Source organism: Tiliqua scincoides, chromosome 4 (assembly GCF_035046505.1).
Source record: "Tiliqua scincoides isolate rTilSci1 chromosome 4, rTilSci1.hap2, whole genome shotgun sequence".
NCBI lineage: Eukaryota > Metazoa > Chordata > Lepidosauria > Squamata > Scincidae > Tiliqua > Tiliqua scincoides.
The window spans coordinates 127,280,646-127,304,351 of record NC_089824.1 but is presented as its reverse complement, the minus strand read 5'-3'; the positions used below and the strand labels follow the sequence as shown (position 1 = coordinate 127,304,351).

Below are 23,706 nucleotides of genomic sequence, written 5' to 3'. Positions count from 1 at the left end.
AAAATGACGAAGTCCCCAATAGTGACATTTCTTTATCAAAACTGAACATATTCAATGAGAATAACCCATGTTGCCTGCATAGCTTTCTTATTTCTTTTACTTAATGCATGAAGAATGGCATAAGCATACACATGCTTGCTTCATGCGTCATGCTGGGTGCCTGTCAAGGGACCACGATCCGAGTGGTGTACCCAGGGCTATGGCGTGCCAAGTAGCAATCATGTGACTTCACAGGACAGTGAAATAATGTAATGATGTCGTTTCCAGGAAGCGCCAGAAGCATGTGCACTCACAGCAGTGGCTGGAACAAAATGGCCCCAGATGCTGCTGTAAATGCCCAGGTGGCAGGTGCTCCTGTCACTCCTTGACTCAGGCAGCTTCCACAGGAGCTCAATGGGAAATATAAAAAGCTGGGACACCAGCCTGTCATTTCTTTTCTCCTTCAGTCATCTGCCTGCTTTGCTGCCATTGTGTTCATTCATTTGACCTGTTGCGGCTGTGTTAAGCCACCACCCCAAGCCAGCACCCAGGACTGGTAGCCACCTGCTCCCTTTTCCTTCTCAATCTTCTTTCCCACTTCTCTTCTCCCTCAGTAACAACCACTATGGTACACAAAAAGTGCTAATGAAATCATAATCTTAAATACGAACCAACATAGTCTGAGAAAAAAAAAATTATAAGTACCTTTCCAAAGTCACGGACATCAAACAAATCAAATGCTTCAAAAAGTTCACTTTTCTTCATCCCAAATGTCTCACAACAGGCCAGAAGGAACGTTCTTATGTTCTTCAAACAAAGAAACTAAAAAAGAAAAAAGTTAACATTATTAGCATATACGAAATCATCTGTCAGTGCATACAACTATCTAAGAACATAGTGTTCCAAATCCAGAGGAGTGCAGTAGCAGAGAAACACATCCTTTAGAAAGTCGTAATTAGGATACAACTTAAGCTCTTGCAAGAGGCTTGCATCGGGGAGCAGAATTTTTTTTAACCCCTTCGAACAACTGATCTTCCATTCTGTACCTCAAATAGGAACTTCACAGAACAAAGAAAAGCCAAGTTAAATCCCCCTTGGGTTCATAAAACTGCACAGTAGTTGGCGTTGTGATTTTTTAAAATCCTGGGCATTATTGTGGATTAAGTTACCAGAGCCTAGCCTGTGGCTGCCAAGTGAACCACCAACAGGACAGATACCACTGGGCAAATGGTGCTGTATGCCTTGGGTATTCTGAACAAGCACAGTCAAAATGGGCAGGGGGGGGGGAGACATGCAGAAGCATCCAGTCTCATCTGTGCCAAGTGCTTTAAGTTGCTTTCATCAAAGTTTAAAGTTACCATCCATACAGCAGAAGTGGAATGCTGAGACGGCTCAAGAAATTTTGTTGCTGGAAGCAAAAGGTCTAGTCTCTCTCACCCATGGTGGCAAAAACGTCAATTTTTGTTTTATTACAATTTGCGGCCCTTTAATTGTACCTTTAAAAGTGTGCCACCTGAGACAAGGCAGGGCAGCCTGCAAAAGAACTAAGCCAGTCATGGCATAATTTATTGTAATTTATTGCTCCAACCATTAACCTTTAGAGACATTAACAACATTGCAAGTATTACAGCTATGAGTGTCCAAGCACACTTCTGACATTTACAAGGCATTACTGCAGCAGAATTCATCATTCAACACATGAAAACATACACCAAACACTGTTAATTAGAACTCTAGTTAAATAAATTCTGTAAATACGTGCACTGTACTGGCAGATTAAAAACTAGCACAAATGCATATTGCATATGCACAATGAACTGTAATCACACCCCAGAGGATTATGTAATTACAGTTTTCCAGTAAGTTCCACATAAGTGAAAATGAGTTCGCAACATTTAATATGGTAAATTAGTATTACAGTATAGGACTATTATTCCCTCCTAAGTAGTGAAATGAAGACACTCAATTTGCTTTGAGCAAAGCTACTGCTAAAAAAAAAAGCTTAGTCTTTCAAAAAGTTAAAGGAAATTTGCAAGAGTTGTCAAAGTACTTTGAAGTGAGATTTTGCCTACTCAGCTCCAAGAGAAGACCCGTGTCAGTCCACCTCAACTTCCCCATTTCCTTTGTCCCCTTTCTGAATTAGAACACAGCAGGTAAGGAACTGCCATCTAGAACAGGGGTGACCAAACCGTGGTTCGGGGGCCACTTGTGGTCCTCAACGACTCCTAAACCGGCCTGTGGGGAGCCCCCAGTCCCCAATGAGCCTCTGGCTCTCCGGAGATTTGCTGGAGCCTATGCTGACCTAGCGACTGTTCAACCTCTCGCGTGAGCTCCACTGTGGGCTCCCTCTCTCACCTTGAGGGCTCCCTCCACTGCTTGCTGTTTCACGTCTGTGATGCAGCAGTGGCAGCGAAATGCAAGGCCTTTTATAGGCCTCGAGCTATTCCAAGACCTTTATTCATTCATATATGGTCCATCCCTAATGTATTCATTTACTCAAATTTGAAATGTGAATTCTTTTTTTTCCTGGACCCCAACCAGTGTCAGAAAGATGGTGTGGCCCTACTGCCAAAAAGTTTGGACACCCCTAATCTAGAAGCAAGTATGACATACATTAGTACAGAAAATCCTGCATCAATGTAGCTCTTCTGATAACCAAAGGACCCTCAGGAAGGGTATGGATGGACTGCAGGTGAACTGTGGAGAAAACGAAGTTAGGCAGAGGCACCTTGCACAAGCAAAGCTTCCTTTGCACAAGCTACCCACATAAGGTGCCTGTATCTAATTTTCAATTACTTCCCCCTTTCCCTACTACAAACCTCATATGCCTTTCCAGTGAGCTCCCCCATTGTCTCTCAAGTCAGAAAGATACAACAGACTTTTGCTCAGGATCTATATACCCAACTTGCAAATAAAATAAAGCAAGAACCATCCCAAAAGGACCACAAAGGACCCAAAAGGATCATTTTTGCAAACTGGAACAGTTTGAAGTAGTTTTCCCCCCTCCTTTCAAACTGTTAATATGCCACGGATTACCAGCATAGATGCATATGGGCAGGAGGGACAATTTGAAATATGAACTAGTAATTTTTGTGGGCAAGGCTGCTAAATCCTTAAAGAAGACTTTTTATGTGAACCTTGAAATTTTGTTCATAGTGATGATTTTATATTTAAGTTTAGTTGGTAATGGGTAATTAAAGGGTACAACATCGAATTTAGCTGTTGCCCACAAAATCCAGAACTCAAGAGACCATGCAACACAACACTCTGCTTTTATTAAGATGGTTTTCAAGAGCATGAAACCAAGCATGTGTCACCATTTGTCAACCCTGCCTCCACTGGAAAGAGGGACCCATCTTTAGTTACAATGCACAAAGTAATTCCTTTAGAGTAACAAGCCTCTTGACAATAGGATGAAAACAGCCTGTTCCTTGAAAGCGCACTTAGCGTGTTTGGTTTCAGATTTAACGGCTCAATAGCCATCAATTTTATCTTTCAAATGGATTAAAAGGTGTATCTCTTAACAGTTAACCTAACCCAATTAACAGGCCAGATGTGCTATTAATACTTCTGTGAAAAAAAATCAGATAGCCATGCACTCTTATTTCTCACCATTCTAATTCTAAACAAAGAAAACCTTAAACTTAAAATGCTAAAATTCTGGTAGAATCATTTACTTCCTAAAAGGATATGAATAGGACAAATAATATATTTTTTGAAAAATATTGTCTTGTTTTTTGAAAACAACCACCGTTTTTTTCCTTAAAAAAGAAGAGTCTAATCCCAACATGTGCTAGCAGGAGCAGGCCTACTGCCCTGTACCATATCCAGCGCAGGTTAGGAGTTGCGCCACAGCAGCTTCTTATGTCCCCTTACCAAGTAATGCCCCAGCCACCTCAATGGGGCTATTTAGATCTGTGCCAGCTAAATCGCTGCCAGCACGTGAAAGATGGCTCTAGACTTCCCACCAGTGTGCTGCCAACTTGCATGGGTGCCAGTGCTTTATAGCTTCTGGCGCAGCAGCCCAACAGCATCTGACTGCCCAAGACATTATTAAAGCATAATTGTCAGTTATATTACCACCACCATGGGGCGGGGAAAGCCATTTAGATTTCCTGCCTCAGACATAAGTCTTTGGACCATGCACACACTAAGGCAACCAACCATACGCAAGCATTTGTAAGGCATATATCGATTTCATGCAAAAGCTAAGCTCCTATAAGCATGAAAACAATGAGCTTACAAGTGCTTACACATGGCTGGATCACATCCTCAGAGGCTAAAAAGTACTTTAGGAAAGCATGTCTTGCTGGGATCTCAAAGTGCAAGTGCAGCACACTGCCCATCACTGCTGTTGTGCTAATCACAAAAGTCTACTTACGAATAACTGAAAAACTATGTTTTACATTAACAATTAAATTGCAAACATGATAGTTATCAGGAAGACAGCATTAGAGTTGTCCCCCTCTATTCATTGACTATGGGAATTTTCACATAGTATCCATTGCAACGCAACACAATAGCTAGAAACAACATATAAATATAGGACTCCCAAGGGTGTCAGTTGACCAAGTGTTGGCCCAAATAGCCTCTGGACCCTGCAACCTATATCATATCATGGTGCAGGCAACAAACATTGCTGATGTTCCTCCAATGGGCCTTCCAATTATGCTGATTTTGTCCATATTTTTCAGTAGTTCTTATGCGAGGAGGAGTGATTCTATCTATCAAGAACTTATTCAGAAGTACAAAGTATTGCCAGAACTGTTTATTTTATTCTCATTTTCAAGTATTCCTAGGCCTCCTTCTGAGAGACTACCAAGACAGGCCCTGGTCACAATAGAGAACACCCAGTAGCCAGTGGCAGCATGCCTAGCATTGAAGTGGCATAGAAGAGGTCGGAAAGCTAAGCTTGCTCTATACGAGCTAAACTGCAACTTTAATGTTCAAAGTAACAAAAGGTATATTTTAAGCTGGAAAAGCAAACGTTTTCACTCATACCTTGTGCCTCTGCAGGAATCCATCATTTATTTTCTACCTGCAGTGCCTGACCCTGGATTACAGTTGGGAGCACATATTTGATGCTTATTAAATATGGCACAACTTAATGTGCACTGACACGGGAAACATAAAGAAGCCTACATACTGCGAGTACAAACAGAAATAGCTCATTAGACACCAAACAGGCTGGAGTTTGCAGCTGCCTAGAGGCAGAAACAGCAATCCACAAATGGACTGGACTGGGTTGCAGGGATGGCATTACCCCTCCCTGGTCTGGCAAGCATCTCTTCCCGCTTCCCTGACTCAAGTGAACGAGCAATGAGCAGAACACACCAGGCTCTGCTGGGCTTTTAAGTTTGCTTGGATAATTGGCACAAACACTAAAAAGTACACAGATAACAGAAAGAGGAACAAGTCACTCTGACAGGGTGCCAAGAGGAGGGTGGCGGCAAACCAATTACCTTAATTGGAGCTAGCTGGGGATTCCATACAAACCAAGGGGAAAGAGTGCAAACAGATGGAGCTCAATTTGCTTCTCTTTTTGAGGGGCCTTTCCAATTCACAGGTCAGACAAACACTGTACTAATTCAATGCTAAAGTCCCCATTTGCTAGCCTGAACTGAGAGATAAATACCAAACATAAAGAGGAATGAAACAGTGAGGAAAAGAATCATCAACGAGGCTCCTAGCTTAATTAAAATTAGCCATTAAAAAACAAACCAAGTATTTTGAAAGGGTAACAGTTCTTTGTAGAACCAATTAGTTGGGTCATTAGAAATGCAAAAGTCACATTACAGCCAGCAGGAGAATCATTGTTAATCAAATGTTCATCATCTCTTAAAGTCTCATCCTATGCCTGCTTACACAGAAGTCGGTCCCATCAAAGTCAGTGGAGTTTATTCCCAGTGAAGTGTGCACAGGACTGTTGTCTTAGTTTGTAGAATAACTGCAATAAGGGTTATAAATGATATACAGCAATTTTTCCCCAATTCCCTTTTACAGGAGACCTTCCCTTCGGGCCATTGGTTCCCAAACTGTGCATTGCAATGCCCTGGGCTGTCACAAGGCACTTACCAGGGCATCACGGGCCACCCGCTGCCCCTGCATGGAGACCATGCCACTCCAAAGAGTAGTTGGAGGTTTGACGCAGTGCAAAAAGCTCCAGAACATGAATAGTATGAGCTGGGGGAAGCCTGCCTGCCTAGGCCCTCTTACTGCTGTTTGTAGAGGAGCTCTGAGCCTCCAAACTCAGAAGTAACTAGTGATGGCATCGTCGCAAGTCACTTCTGGGAGCTGTGCACTGCCAACACAGCACATGGGGTCACCACGAGTCCTAACAGTCTGGGTACCATTTGGACCATTCCAGGAGCCCTAAATGAAGGAATCTGCATGTGAAAAATTCTGATTTCATAATTAAGTCCAAGTTAGAAATGAAGCCCAGAGTACAAGCATTCAAAATCCGTTGGAGTTTCCATGATCTACCCTGAATAACTACATCTGAGAAGTAGACACAAACCTATGAAATCTCATGCCACACTTACTGACCAAAATCCTTACTTCCCAAGTTTTTTATTTGATATCATAAAAATGTTTAATATTTGAGATAAGTCTGCAAGAAAGGGAAAGATTAACCTTGAAAATTAAGGGGAAAAAATCGGCCCCAAAACATGAAATACACTAGAGAGCAAAAGTTTTTTTCCTACACAAAAATCTTCTTGTGCCCATTAACCTAGATAAATCTAGGTTGCTATCAGCTTCATTCAGTCTAATTAAACTGATAGATGCATTTTGAAAATGCATTTAATATGATTGTGGCATATGGGTAGGGTTGTACGTAACAGCTGGCTAATAGACAAAAAAGAGTTGGTGGCCAAGTGCTGCCAGAATTTTGTGGTTTCCTGGGCCAAAGGATGTCTCCGAGCCACTTTCCAAGTAAAATGCAAGGCAGGAATATGAAATACAAAAGTGGAGACACAGTAATAAATATTGCATTTATTGAAAAAAGTGTCAAAACAGCTTCCAAAGTCCAAACATCAAACAGAGTATAGTTGGATTTATGTTTACAACTTATGCCGCTGAAGCAATACTGTAACGTGTACTGCTTCCAAAGATTAATCACTAACCTATATTGAGATACTGTGGGCCCTCGGTATTTGTGGGGGGGGGTTCATTCTCAGACCCCCTGTGGATGACAAATTCTGCAGATAATTAAATCCATGGGGGGCATCCCAGCAACCTGAAGTGCCTCTCCAAAGCATCCCGGAGACAGTCCGTAACCTCCCCAAGCCTCAGAACACTTCCTGGATGTGACAAGAAGGCACTTCCAGTCACATCTGAGAGGTCCTTAAGGCCCTCCAGCCACGGGCTAGGCACCTGCACTGAGACAAATCTGCCAGTGCAAACCCAGGGATAAGGGGGGCCTACTCTCAAAGGCTAAAATGTTTATGTTTGTAGAAACCATATTTGAGAAGGTGCGAGAGCAACGCAATCATGTATACAGAGATGTGCTTAAGTTAAAAAAAAAATCAACCAAAATGTCTTCAGTACAATCTAGGAAAGCTTAAGGTTACATCATTAAGGCCCTGACAACTGCCATAAGGTAGATAATGGGCAACGTTTAGCATGCTAAATCACTAATTGCCCAAGTCTGGCTTATAGCCATCGGATCTAGCAAGTCTGGTATGCTCGCTTCATGCCCGCTTTCTGGTCCCAGTGATTGGCTGCACCCATCTCTCAGAGTTTTTTGCATTCATCCTAACTGCTGCTGCTCATTTGAGCACTATCCCTCTTTCCCAGGGCTACCTTCCTACAGGCAGCCAGGCCACGCTGTTCCGAACAATGAAATATAAATGGATGCAATGAAGACAACTAAAGAGACTTAAAAGCAAGTAACATCACCAGTAGATAAAAGAAACATTTTGTTTCCAGTCAAGAAGACTGATCAGACGAATACGTGGGTAGATTTGAGAGCCGGTGCAGCGTGGCAGCTAAAAATATGAGATAGGAAACCCCCAGTTCCAAAACTATGAAGCTTCAATAGTCCAATTTCAGATACTTTAGTCTCCTAATCTGTACTTATAGAAATTACATAGGAATCACTGTATTCATTGCTACACCACATTTAGTGCTGCAGAGCAAAGGGAACAGTAGGGTAACGAGCTATGCAAAAATATTTTTGCTTTCAGTTCACCATATTTCTTTGAAATCATCCCTGGTTTCTTCACAGATTTCAGCCACCAAAACAGATTAAATTAGTTCTGCTCTGACAGCACCAGTAATTGTCACTATGTTCAATAAAAATAGCTGAAAGCACTCAGAACGAACAAAGCAGAGATCACTGATGAAGCCTTAAGTCAGAATACAGCCACTGAAATGCCATGCACCCCCCAAAAGAAAAGAAAAGCAAGAAGACTGTTAGAAAACTAAGAAGGTAGGTGAATAAAACACCTTAATACAAATGTTAAGTACAGGAGTGTAGCCTTATATTGTTTTAGACAGTTAAGTCAGAAAACACTGCATAAGTAGCACAATCTCTACCACATTCTGCGGCCAGCCATGGTTTAACACCTGATTTTTTCTTTAAAAATAAATCAGTACAGAGATATCTGGATATAGGTATTAAAAGGTGTTTCAGCACTACTGTACCACATGCACATTTACTACTGGGTTTTAGCAAACACTAGACCCAAGATTGTCATCATGCAGACTCTGGGTTCCACCTATTTTGGCACAGACTGTTTCAGGTCTGATGAGACATGCATAGGTGCGCAACAGCACAAATTCAGTATTACAGGTCGTGCCTCATTATCCACCGGGGGTTCCTTTCCAGAACTCTCAGTGCAGTGGTTTTCACACATTTAGCACTGGGACCCATTTTTTAGAATGAGAATCTGTCTGAGACCCACCGGAAGTGATGTCATGACCGGAAGTGATGTCATCAAGCAGGAACATTTTTAACAATCCTAGGCTGCAATCCTACCCACATTTACCTAGGAGCAAGTCCCATTGACTATCATTGTTAAAAGAATATACATAGTAGCTTGTTAAAAGTACAGGTCTATAACATTTCCCCAAATGCAGTCACATACCATGCTAACATCAAGGCTAATATATTAAAAATAAAATATTGAAATGAACAGGGACCTACCTGAAATTGGCTCATGACCCACCTAATGTGTCCCAACCCACAGTTTGAAAACAACTGTCTCCGTGGATTTTAAAAAAATTAGTGGATACCAAATCAGTGGAAAAATAGCTTTGAAGACCCACTTCCAGGTTTCTTGTTCCTCCATTGGTGCCCTAGAATGCATTGCTACAGACTTTATACTGCATTCAGCTGGTGTAGTGTCTATACTGAGGCATTCTGGGATAACAAAGGAGGAAAGATTTAAAGCTATCTTTAACCACCGAGAAGCTTGCAACCAGTGTGGTTTAACTGCACAAAGGTAGAAAATGGGATTTTGGCGCATTTTTCTTTGTTAAGGCATATAAAGTGGACCCCAGTATCACTGGCGAGTTAAATCAGAGGATGCCAAATCAGAGGATAACAAGGAACGACCTGTAGTTTAGAAGGGGGGGTAACATAAGTCCAGCCTTCTAGGGAAAAGAGCTATGTATACATAGATGATATGCCAAGATTTATATCAGGATAGCAAAGATCACAATAAGAATGCTTATTCAGACAGTTTAAAGAATAAAGGGCAAAAGCTGCAGAAGTTACAGTGGCACAGTACAGGGTGTGCTTTTCCTGAAACATTCCGGATTTATACAAACCTCCCAAATTTGTGAAGCACTGAACAGTTTTATATACACTCAGTCCAACCACAGAGACTTCAAAACAGGCAATACAATATGAGAGATAGACTTCAATCATTGGAATGTGTGTCTGCCAATCTCCAGGGTCATTTTCTTTGTTGCTATTCCTTTCCAAGCCTGAAGAGGGTCCCTAAGCCTGAGGGCACACAATCCCAGATAGGAACCTAGCCCAGTATTTACGGTATGGGTGTTTGGAACACCTTTTTTTTTTTTTAAAGGCATATCTGTGAAATACAATGTTTCATGCTAGAATAGGGGTTATTTTGCCAAAGTCTTCTTGGAAAAGATGGGTTTTGAAGGCACTAAGATGCAGCATCACACAGGTACTGAGGGAGGCAGTTCTCCAGATTTAACACTCTTGTCTTCAAAGCCCTCCAGGGCCTTGTCCTTCTTTATTCTTGTTCTCAGGTCCTGCAACACTTCTGCCTGGGATCTTGGTTTCTCCAGCTCTAGCACCATAAGCCATATAATGGTTTCCTGCTGTCAGGTGACTGTGGCCTTTTCCCCATGCTGCTCCCTATGTCTCCCAGAACACCTGCGTGATACCTCCTCTCACTTCTTTATCTCCAAGGCCCTCTGTCCATCAGGTATTGGACCTTCACAAGTTTCCATTTGTGAGATACAGCCAATATACATCAATGATGTTGTATCATATAGACACACTACAGTTCTAGAACATCAAACTCTATTTAATTTCATTGACATCAGATGTTAATAGGTGTTCCATCCCTTGCTTTCAAATGGAAGGCTATTACAATAACCAGTCACTCCAATTGGGTTGGGAGAGGGGCATACATGCATAGAAGTCTGTTTCTACTCACAGTCTGTGTCTGTGTCTGTGTCTGTGTCTCTGACAGTGTGCCGTATCAAACATGTGCTGTGCACACAGTTCATAATTTAATCCAGCTGCTCAGGCTACCTTATAAGGATCAGGTAGTTACCATGCTCATCAGCTATTTGGAAGAAGGAACAGATCTGGATTTAGCCTTCATCCACTCTACAGCTGATTAGTACTAGTGCAAATTTGATGTAAATGAAGCCTACAGCTTGATTAGAACTGGCATGATCCAGCGCAATGCTAACTTCAAGACTCAGCCAAGCAGCTTACCTTAAACTGTAGCAAAATTAGTCTTTCCCCATATCACCTTCTGATAAACACAGCAGAATAGTTAGAACACAACCTGTTCCACAAAACTTCCAAAGTTGAAAAACAGTTGTGTTTCCATAATCCACTGATAATTCTAAATATTTTCTATCTTTAAAGAAAGTTTTAAAGCATCAGTACTCCTAATCATGAAACGAAAATCAATTACCAGGCATATCCCATCTGTAAATTTTCATAGACTTTAAAGTAGAAATCAATTGCCACTGGATACACACAGTATTAAATATCTACATTTTCTATACTTCACGACATTCTTTCGGGATTAGAGCCTGCCATTATATAGCTCATTGATCCTGCCTCTGTACTTGCACCAGCTGTCAACCCTTCCTGCATCAAATGTAGTAACAGAGCAACAGCTGACATGTTTCGTGTATCAGTGGCAGTGGAAGGAAGCAGACGAAATTGCTTCTTTTTTGATTACTTAAGCTTGGGCTTGCATCCCCAGCCTGAAAACATCTTAAATTTTCCATATCACAGTATTCAATCTCAGTACTTTTGTGGTTCACTTTACGTCTCTACTCCACCACTGTGCGTGTGCACAATAAAAAACCACTAGTACTTAAGTTTTTATGTCGGTATTTCCATTACGATTTATTCCCAAACGACATTTCCCTTTTGCTATCCAAGCAGCATCTTTTATTTCTTCTAATTTGCTGACAAGCTCAGCACCCCATGTTCTGACAGAACGGCACAAGAGGTTTCAACAGGCCCCAGGTTATAATGTTCTACTGCAGAGCAGAACCTGTGCGAGCAGTGGTATATGCACAACATTCTCTAGTACAAACTCAACGTTGCCAAAGACCTCTCTTTCCAAAAACATGCACAAGTCTCTCCTCATTACTTTGTTTTTAGCCAATATTTTTAGGGGCCAGTCAGGACTTCGGCCTGGGAGTGAGGAACTGAATTCATAGCCAAGGTCATGCTAATTCAAAAGCCATTAATTTTCAACATTTTTCTTCTCACAGGGACCTCTGTGGTCTTCACCACTTGTGCACCTTCCGGTTTCTAGGAAACTCTTCCGGGGTTCTATGGCTCTGTTTCTAGAGCAAATGTCTGCAGTAACAATTCTTTACTACCCAGACATTTTTTCAACTATTTTCAACCCATGTGCTCCAAACTCACATCGTCACCTGGGGACCTTTCATGGAATGCCAATGGGCTGCGGCACACCAGATGAAAGTTGCTGCCGTATGGTCTTGCAAATTTGGGGTCTCCACCTTGATGTAATTTGGCTGCAAGCACAAGTCTTACTGCATAATATGTTTCAACTGCCCAGTGACCAGGCCACCAGCACACCCTTTTCAGGTTTGTCCCTCAAGAACCTCCCTGGTTGAAATGCAATAAAGCTTGTGTGATCTCCTGGAAGGACACAGCTTAATCAAGTCCAGGAAACTCCTAGCTGCTCACCCAAGAGAAGTTCCAGATATTACTGTCTAACCACATATGTCATTGCTTTCCTGTGAAAAGTCCTATATCCCAACCCCACAAGCTTTGGATTCTTGGGGTCCAGACCCTCAGTTCCATCCTGACCTCTGCCCTAGTATTGCTCAGCTGTAGTTTTGGGAGCATAGCTACATGTTACATTAAATGCGCCATTTGGCACTACATGGTTTTGTTGGGTTAGTTCTAAATGACACAGGTGGGAGAGTGTAATCATGATTGAGACTGTGTAAGGGAGGGGTATTTTTGCCCCTTTCCTCTCACACTATAGACCTGACAAAGTGTTCCCCTCCCAAAGCTATCAATTTCAGGATGAAAATTTTCACTAGCACCAATGAAAGTATCTCAATAGCACTTTTGGGAAAATGATTTCTCATTATTATAGCACAGCAGGAAATAATAATAATAGTACAGACATTTATATACCGCCTTTCTTGGTCATCAGATTTCTCCTCAGACTTTAATTCAAAGCTGTTTACATAGGCAGGCTGTTCTAAATCCCCGTAGGAATTTTTACAATTGAAGAAAGGTTCAGTCTTTCAAGAACCGCACAACATTTCAGATGAATCTTTTATGGTCTGTTATCACTTTCTGGCCTCCAGATTTCTCCCACACAGGCTGACAAGCAGCTCCAAGAGCAGGTGGAATAACTCAGCTGGGCTTGTCAGCTGCTTCAAGGTCTCGCCATTCACGGTGCCAGTGGCCTCGAATTGGCAACCTTTGGATGTTATCTTCAGGCAAACGAAGGCTCAACCCCCTAGACCAGACCTCCTGCCCAGCTGAATATCTCCCCCACATGATGTAATGCCGGTTCTGATCTCCATCTCGCCCCCCCCATTTAATATAAAAAAACAAAAAAGCACAACCAAACTACATACTTAATAGCCAGCTCTCATATCTACCCTTGCAGAGGTTTCACATAAACTCCAAAGCAATAACAATTGAGCAAAGTCTTTTTTCAGTTACCAATTTCCAGTCTAAGAGGTCACATGACCAAAAATCTTGAAGAGCTACAAGGCTGCATGCAGCCCAGTCTTCTAAAGTTTAACTTCAAAGGAAGTTTCATTTAATTTCATGGGTTTCACTCTCAAAGTAGTGTGCACAGAACGGCAGTGTGGTTTCTAACTGATTGACCTTGGAAAATGGGATTACCACCGAACCCTAATTTCCTGTTATTGTATGAAACCAAGAGACTCAAGCAAACAGTGTCTTGTCTGCTAGAATTAATTTAAGCCTCATCAGTTATATTGATCTTAAAACAGAGGGAAGATCCATGACAATAACCCAAAAAACAACCCATTAGAAATCATTTTAATCTTTAGAACACATGACAGAGGCAAATTCTAAAAATATACTAATAATTTTAGTACATTGCACATCACCGTGAGTCCTTTGTTGGAGAGACATAATACATCTTCCCACCCCCGCACACATATTGACACACACACTTTTAAAAATAATCAACAGAGCACCATGCTGACAATCACCATATGCTCCTGCTATGAAGATACATTTTTGGAGTAAACAGATGGCGTTTTCATTGTATTGACAGCATCCTTAGGAGGTGCTGAAATTCAACAAATAAGAAGTTAGAAACCAAAAGATATCATCAGTTTGCAAAACCAGAAAGCATAACACTCACACAGCTTTCCAGAATGCCTCTCCTTATTCTACATGTGACAGGTGCCATCTTCAAGTACAAAGGTATGTATTTGGTTTCACATTACTGGTTTTCCCCTCCGAATGTCATTTGCAGCCCTCAGCATGTATTTCCTAGAGTGGGGAAACAGGAAGGGCATGACAGGAGAAGACAAGAACAAAACACAGCTTCCTGGCCTTCCTGGAACACCATGTGTGAATATGCAAAGACAGGATGAGCAATAGAACAGAGGGAGAACAGTAGAACAGAGTAGAACAGCAACTGTATGACCAGTTGCTTTGGTTGATAGAGACACTTCTTGCACAAGTCATTCTCTCTTTTGGACAGAAATGCATCGCTTGTAAAATTAGTGCTGCACTGATGGTCAGAGAACAGTTTACGCAATCTAGCCAATTAAAAACCTGCATTCTGATTATTGACTGAACATGCAAAAGAGACAGGGGGTCTACAATTGTCTAAATTCTTCAGACTGCTGCTGTGCCAAGAATGGTGTGGATTTCACATTGCAATATGAATACAAAAGTGGACCAAAAAGTACACAACTGCTTTATTATCTATGATTTAAAAAAAAACTGGGGTGACTGCATCCTACAGGATCACAGAAAAAATGGCATCGCATGTACAGGACCAAGCTACATACTTCATGCAGACATTCGTATATTTTCTCCAACACTTTCTTCTTACTTGATTGCTTCCTCTTTCTTACTGAAAACAGTTTGAAAGGCTGTGAGTTTCAGAAGAGAAGGGGGAGGGGCTGTTTAATCTTTTTCCCCTTCTGTTTTTACTTACACAGAAAATTGCCCCATCCAAGTTACTTTGTTCTCCCATCAGTCCCTGCATATTTTTTTCAAGTGGAAGAGGCTGCTTGTGCCACTCTGTAGACCCTGAGTTTCCATTAACAAAAGGGATAAGACCATGTTTTTAGTCCTTATGGCTGTCAAGATTTGCTTGAAAATGTGGGCAATGCCCACTGTAGCATCAAAGACTAGAGGAGCAACTAAGCAAAGTTTACAAGAGGCCAAGGTCGGGCTGTAGTTTTTGTATAACACAGTGCCCTCAAGGCCATACTAAGACCTCCCCGCATCTGAGACGGAATGTGGCAGTATTTCTAAAAAAATACTTGGACTGAATGCACTGCCTCAATCCCCTTCAAATTCCACTTTAGGGTGAAGGGCACCCCAAACCCACAATTCTTCCCATGCAAGCCATATCACATTGTGTCATGGCTGAATTACTCTTCCCCACAACTAGCAAAACCAGAATTCCGCAAAAGAAATCCAGCAAATCTTATCAAATTAACAGGTTGCAGAATCCATCTTTTGGGAAGCAGAACTGAGTTTTGCTTAGGCACAGAATTTTCTTTTTAAGCATAAAGTATACTTAGCCCTGACAATTAACATTTCACTCAAGGTTGTCCTTGATAGCATTTTGCAACAAGGCTGATAACCTTTTGCAACAAGGTTGCAAAAATAGCAACTCCACTCCAACACTACAGTCTTTCCTTTGCCAAAATAAATGGCAAAACTTCCATTAACTTTAAATTGACCTACACTAAGCCTTAAAAAGTGTACAAAGTTTCTAAACTTGAACATAAAAGTAGAGGATAAGCTCTCCAGAATTTCTCAGCCTAGATATATTCCAACTTTGTTTGGGTTTTTTTAGAAGGAAATACTTGCAAGCTCAATCAATCAATCAATCAACAGTATTTATATACCGCTTTTCAACTAAAAGTTCACAAAGCGGTTTACAGAGAAAAATCAAATAACGTAAATGGCTCCCTGTCCCAAAAGGGCTCACAATCTAAAAAGATGCAAATGAATACCAGCAGACTGCCACTAGAACAGACAGTGCTGGGGTGAGGTGGGCCAATTACTCTCCCCCTGCTAAAAAAAGGAGCACCCACTTGAAAAAGTGCCTCTTACCCAATTAGCAGGGGTAAACAATTAGCAGCTCAGAAACATCTCAGCACAGATAGCAGGTCAACACCACTCTGAGAGAGTACAAGATACAAAAAATCTGTTGTAATCATGACAGTATTGATCAATAGGGAAGGGTGACCCTGAACAAACAAAACCACAACCTGAAGCTACCAAACCCCATTCAGACATTATGTAAAGATATAGGCAAATGCATGTGGGGCACATAATAGCACACCAACAAGGTCTACACTGCAGTGATGTGTTCCTGAAGCTCCCCCTTCCCCACTAAGAACAGTGTTTGACCTTGGCGACAGTGGAAAGGCTGGGCTTTAGGAGCAATTCAACACAGGGAAGGTCAGCATGTTCTTGTGCCCCCCTTTCCCTTATTTATTAAAATATCTATACCCTGTAGCTTTCCTCACCTGGGGGCTAGGGATAAGAATAGGCCCTCAGTTTGGCTGTACTTGTCGTAAGAGGCGACTAAACAGCCACCGGGTAGATGGGACTCGTTAGCCTGGGAAGGCAGCTCATCTGAGAGAAGGAAAACTCTGATCCCAAACCTCCACTGCCTTGTGGCTACATCCAGTTATGGAAGAGGCTTCAGGAGTCAACCTCGAGGCAAAATCCAGAGCCGGAGTCCCTGAGGCAGTTCATGGCTGAACACAGTCACGTTCTGGCAACTCCTGCGACGCCGCTGGAACCAACCGTATTGGCCTCTGCCTTTCCATTGGACCATTTCAGCGACGTGGAGAGGGGGGATTTGCTGCATGGGTAACAGCCTATCCTCCATACCTACTTTACCCAGGCTTTGCGCACTGGAGAGGACACTGTTCCAGAACCTCCATTCAGAGCGTGACACCATAGTCTTCCGAGACTGAAGGATGCCAACTCAACTCAAGAGGGAGGCACTCAAGAAACTTACAACAAACACAGATTAGCACAACTAAAAGCAAAAACACAAAAAACAGAGAAATATAACCTCAAAAGCAAAAGGGGGGAGGGGCAACAGACAAAGCAAATGCACATCAGGAGTCATAAACCAAAAGCTCAACAAAAGTCTTTAGCCAGCACCACAATTTTTCCAAAGAAGGCGTCAACCTCCTGATGTGTAAGAGGAAGTTCCATAACATGGGTGCCATAACATGTTCCATAACAGAAAGGAGCCTCTCCCATATCACAAAAAATCAATTGCTACTAGCAATAGCACACGCAAAAGATGCCCTAAGTGTGGGGGTTGATATCATATAAGATTTTAAAAGCTTAAAACCAGCACCTTGAATTGCACTCAGAATCACACCAGCAACCACTGCAAACAATAAAGTACTTGCATAATACAATGTGAGTGTCTTGTGCTTGTCAGCATATAATGCCTGCACATATATTCAGATCAGAATTTAAGCATTTAAAATAATTATGGCTCTTCAGCAATGAACTAGATTCCAAAACTCTTTTCACTTCTTATGAGGTGCTGCTGCACACAAGGTTACTTTCAAGCCTCTTGAGAGGGATGTTTCAAAGACATGAAATTTTCAAAGGCAGAAAGAATATTTATCCATTCATTTTATAGGTCATCAAAATAAACCCTCATTCCTTATTTTGTATAGTACTAATCTTATTCCATGACTTAATCTGATCTTCTCCAGAGACCAGTATCCACTTGCTTAAGTCTCACAAGATGAGTGAACTGAGCCTGTTGGATTCAATAAACATCTTGGAAAAAGAAACAAATAATCCTTTGCTCCTTATTATTACAGCAGCTAGATACCACATATGTTCTGTTGAACTTCATGTACCACTTGGAGATTAGCAAGGTCTCCATCACTAGGTAAATTCTCATCTTGATCAAAGCAAACAAAAGCAAAGAGAGACCCAAAAGAAAAAAGAAAAAAAAGAGGGAAGCAAGGTTGGAGTCACCCAAGCAGTCATGCATTATGTATACTCCACTAAAATCAATGAACTCAGTATTATCTCTTCACTTAAATTTGACGCATTGGTGAACGGACATCTGGATCTACTGTAAAGGGTAGACTGGAACAAAATGGTAGTATCAGGAAGGAGGGGCAAAATTACAGAGGAAAAAATTGGGATGTTTGGATCTTGTCAAACTTGTATTAACAATCTGTAATGTAATACAGAACAATAAAATTACATTAATGGGCTTGATTTGGAGAAGATACAGCAAAAAACAATAAGATTAGAACAGCTGTGGTCTGCAAATCAAGAGCTTGGCACATCTGAAATAAGCTACAGTGTACTAGGGTATTTCAGACTCCCTTCCTCCGGGCCATGCAACATTGCAGGAAGTAAAAAAGTGAATGTTGGTTTCAAAGCATTTGGCTCCCTTTCAACTCAACAGGGAAACAAAACATGACTAAAGAGGAGATGGCAGATGATTCAGAGAGAGAAGTCATTTCCTATTTGAAAGTAACTTAATTCTGACTTAAGTAAAATATTTTAAGGTAGCTGTAAAGTAGCAAGCCGTGTTCACTGTCCTTTTAATATTGTATTATGATCTTTTAGAAAGAGGTATTCGTGGGAGTCAGTATTACAAAGCTCTTGACTCCTGCACTATCACTGATCCACTTGAGTTGCTAAAAGGGAGTCCCATTCATCATCAGCCTCACTCTACCAACCTTCTATTTCATACCTACCCTGCTGTCAACAGCCAATCAGCTGCATATAACCCACGCTTCAACTTGCCATCATCCCCAATGTTCATTTCTCAGTAAAACTGACATCATTTCTGATACATAAAACCAACTGTCTGCTTCATGCACACTCTGTCAGACGGCTGGGCTTATCCCTGATTAAATTCCCTTTACTTTGCCAGTCGGCATCTCTCAGTTGTTGTGGCAAGCAATTCCACGTAACAGACTCTAAGACCCCTCCTAGCTGTGAGGTGGACTGAAGTGGCCACTTCAGTGGCAGGCTGGAGGAGGTGATGTCAGACACCTCTCTGCAGATCATCTACCTGCTGTCCCCCTTTGGTCCCACCATCCACTGAGAGCTCCAATCCTCATTTACTGAAAATAAGCAAGAGAAGAAACTGAGAAGCAGCAACTTGGCTCTTCCTCCAGAGTCACTGCCACAGCAGCTTGGGGGGGGGGGTACGCTATAGAAAGAAGTCTGAGCAATCCAGCTCTGGCTTCTCTCTTCCCAGAGAGAAATTAAACAGGATTGTGCCACTTCCCCCACCTCCTCCTTGCCCAGCTGGACAGGTGGAATGACCCCCCCCCCTTACACCTCCTCCTCACTGCCTACCATTTCGTACCCAGCCGCTGCTTTCAGGAATACAGGCTGGGTAGTGTATACTGGCAGAGGAGTCCTCTTCCACTTGCAGCATATTCTGCCTAGACTGTGCATTTGAAGACTCAATTGGGTAGGAACCAATAGATAATGGAGCTGAAGGGCACAGTGCAACCCCCCTCTCCCCAAATAGCTAGGCAGAGGGGGCAGATAAAGGCAGATAAAAGGCAAAAGGGGGAAGGCGGGGGGGGGATTAGAGTGCCATTTCAATCTGGACAGGTCCTATCTCCTAGTCTCTCATATAAAATGTATTTAGCATAGTTCAATTTTTTTAAACTAGTCAGCTACACAAAAGCAAATCAAACTTATATTATTATTATTAAGAGTATTTAGATACCGCTTTTCAACAAAAAGTTAACAAAGCGGTTTACAGTTTATTGCTACCACATATGCTTTCAGACATGACTTCACATTTAAATTTAATGCTATTTGTGTGCTAAGACAGAGCATAGAATTTCATGCCACATGTCAAAGAACGTGGGTTGCATGAAGCTACCCTGATGATTTTGGCAGTTGGCGACCTTCAGTCTCGAAAGACTATGGTACAAGCCTACAGCACCCGGTATTCCCAGGCGGTCTCCCATCCAAGTACTAACCAGGACTGACCCTGCTTAGCTTCCGAGATCAGACAAGATCAGGCATGTGCAGGGTAACATTATTCCTATTTATTAAAACTCTTTTGAAATTCTCTTTGCAATGTTTGTCTGAGAAACCACCGCTGAAATTCACCAACTCCAAAAAAGCGTGCATGCAAACTTCCTCATACATCGGCTCATAAGATTGGTCATTTGCAACAGAACTACATCACAATGGTTACCACTTTTTGTTCAGCACAGAAGGACCACATATAGTACAAGCAGAGCAGATGGTCTCACCTGAAAATTGTCAAATATAATTTATGATGCCAAAAGGCACCATTCAAGAAGCATCTATAATCTCCATTAACCTCAGCACAGCCTATGCATCATTCTCCCTTAAAATAAATGCTGCATAGTAGTGGCTTCAGGTGGACTACAGTCAGAAAGAAGCTGAGTGTGCACTAGCTGCACTAGCCTATAACAAACTGGATTTAAAAAATAGTAAGCAACACAGCGAGGTCACTTCTTACTACTTTATCAGTTCTGAAGCCCAATGTGTCAACTTTAATCTGGAGGGGATATTTATTCACAAATGTATAACCTACCTTCCCCCCTACTATAGGGGTCAAAGGCAGCTAACAAAACACAATGTGTAAAAATTATTCAAATTAGTTAGATTACAAACAAAATCACAAAGCACAGTACAGTATATAAAAATATTGGAACAGCCTACATCAGAAGCCCACTAGCATACAAACCCCAACAACACACAAACCCACAGTGGCAAAACCCTCAATCAAGTCAGCAACATAAGAAAACATAGACAGTCCAAGGGGCAAACAATGTAAAATTACAGATAGCACCTGAAGACAGCAGGCACAGCAGCTGTAAGATATACCACTAGAAGGAAAGCCACCATACTTCCACACATCTTAACCTGAAAATTATATACAAACAGAGGTGGTCCTGGGCGTTTCCCTGCCAGGGGCCACTTCTGCCTTTGCCACCCTCCTGTCCCGACCCAACGTAACTGCGGTGAAATTATCATCACTGCAATTACTTCCATGCAGCTGCCTCCTCCATCCCCCTTTGAAAGAAAGGCTGAAAAAAGGAGGCAGCCCAAGCTGTGATGGAGCCTTTTGCACCGCATCTAAGTTGCGCAAATGGCTCCATGGGAGCTTTTTGGGGCTGCCAGAAGTGGCGCCCAGCACAGAGGCGAGCGCTGCTTCCAGGATGCAGGTGGCACTCAGCCCCTGGGTGCCACTTCCAGCAGCCCCAAAGCTCTCCAATGCTCAGAAGTGGCATGAAAGGCTCCACCACAGCCAGGGAAGCGACGTTCCAAAATCAGGAGGTATGCATCACTTCCCACCCCATCTGAGGGGCACCCTCCTCTCTTCCCCAGAGGAGAAGAGGGGGCCGCCCTCAGACACAGCTGGGAACCACTCCTGACATGCTGACTCTCTGGGTCACTCTCTTCTCTCCTCCAGAGAAGAGAGGCAGCCTAGAGGGGCAGTGTGCTGGGAGTTGCAAATCCTGATGCGCTGCCTCTCTAGGCCGCCCCTTTCCTCTCCTCCTTTATAGGAGGAGAGAAGGGGTGCAGCCCAGTCCAGCGCTAAATCACTGCCAGAGACGCAGAAGCTCGCTGCCTCTCTGGCAGCGATTCTGGGTCACCCCCTCCTCCGTTGGGAGGGTTTTTGTTTTTTTTTAAAGCAAAAGATGCCAGCGGAATTATCAGCTTCTTTTGCTTTAAAAAAAAGACAAATGGGCAGCGGGGGGGGGGGTGAGGCTGGCAGTGGCACTCCTAGAGAGGCAGCACCCGGGGTATTTGCCCCTCTTGCCCCCCTCTAGTCCACCACTGTATACAAAATAAAAACATTTTAATCCGCCGAAAACAATTGGAGGGGCAACTCTTAAATCCTCAGGGAGCATGTTACATGGCTGTGGGGCCATAATTGAGAAAGCCCTCGCTCTTGTTGCTACCCTGAGCCTCCCTCAGAAATGGTACACATAAAAAGGGGGCCTCTCTGAAGATCTTGGGGGGCAGACAAGAATATATGGAAGAAACCAGTCTTTCTAACAAGTACCTTGTCCCTAAGCTCTAAAGAGCTTGGAAGGTTAAAACCAGGACCTTGAAATGGGCCTGAAAACAGCCAGTGTGGCCACCATAGAAGCAGTCCTATAGAATCTAGCCACTGAACCCAGATAACCACACAGACCGTCACATTCTGCACTAACTGTAATTTCCAGTTTAATGGAAGCCCCATGTAGATCCCAGTACAGTAGTCTTAACTAGATGTCATAAAACTGTTGTTTCCAAACTTTTTAGAGACCCTAGAGAAGTGATTTTCAACCTTTCATCTCATGGCACACTGACAAGGCACTAAAATTGTCAAGGCACGTCATTAGTTTTTTTGTTTTTTTTTGTTTGTTTACAATTGGCAAGGCACACCATGGTGTTGCTAGTGGGGAATTCACACACCACCAATGGCCCTACTAATAAACGACCCCCGCAACTCCCACAGAACACCTGTGGACCATTTGCAGAACACCAATGTGCCGTGGTACTGTAGCTGAAAGTTGCTGCCCTAGAGACTGCTGCCTGGTTTATAAATGCCAAGAGGTGTGGTTATAACGGTGATTGGACAGCAGTGCTCCCCGCATGTAGCAGCTTGTTTAACCCTTGGTACACACAGCCTAATCTGCCCTGTCAGTTTTGCGACTCAACAAAAATTGGGTCACAATCCACTGGTGCGTCCCAAATCCACAGTTTGGGAACCACTGTCATGAAGGTTTGGAACACTAGTTAGCTACAACTGACTCAAGTACAGCTGCAGCTGGCACACCGACCAAAGCTGCACAAAAGCTGCTGGTCACCACCACCACTACCTGGCAGTGGCATCGCTAAGGGGGTGCAGGGGGTAGCAGTTGCACCGGGCATCAAGCTTTTGGGGGGCAACAACCTGGGCTTGACACTAGTGACCAAAATTGTGGAACTCTTGGTATTTCTGAATAATACCATCATGTTATATATCATTGGAAAGGTAATTTAATGCTGAATGCAATGAAGCAAACTGCATTGGAATATTTGTATTCTATCAAAAGTTATTGCCAATTAACCAGAATGTGAGAACACAATTGCCTTATGGAACAAAAAATGAATTTTCTTAACTCAAAATTGACCTATGAGACTGATTGTTCTGAGAGCCAAAGACATGTTATTATGATAGGGACATGTTGCAATGACATGTTATCTTGATACAACATGAAACCAATCAGGTGTTAATATGAGTCATCTCACATTTCATGTAACATAACAGTTACCCCTGTTAACTGGGTAAAACTGCACTTTTTAAAGTGGTGCCCCTCTTATACTTCGTGGGGGTGAATAACCATCCCTCTTCACCACAGCACAATGTCTCGAACCAATCAGGGGCACATTATTTATTTACTTACTTACTTAATTAAATTTGATTTTGTCTGGGGGGGTACAAATCTTCTTTGACCCCCAGGTAGCAGATAGATGCCCTTAGCTATGCCATTGAAAGGGGGAGGCAGCAGAGCAAGTGGGTGGCGAGCTGCTGGGGGGAGGAGGTGGGTTGCTCCCAATTTTCACTTTTAAAAAGCCTGAGCATGACGTTACTTCCAGTTGTGACACCATCTCTGGGGCAACATTTTGAGCTTGGCACCGGGCTGCACGATCATTAGCTAACCAGGAGTGCTTTGTGGACACAAGCTGTCTACACATTCCTGCAGAGGGAGTGCAATCCCATTCAGAACATTCCAAGAGGTTAGCACCTGCATCATGATTTCCAGACAAAGTGGACCAATATCTTGTCCATACTT

The 23,706-nt window shown here is 42.6% G+C and overlaps 1 protein-coding gene across 1 annotated transcript in view; it reads right to left on the bottom strand.

Annotated features, from left to right (window-relative positions):
* The window catches only part of VAV3 (vav guanine nucleotide exchange factor 3), a 188,295-nt gene that overhangs the window by 142,383 nt on the left and 22,206 nt on the right, over positions 1–23,706 (bottom strand). Inside the window, exon 2 of the mRNA XM_066623356.1 lies at positions 685–801. Within this exon, the coding sequence (XP_066479453.1) occupies positions 685–801 (117 nt within the window). The remainder of the gene's footprint in view (positions 1–684; positions 802–23,706) is intronic.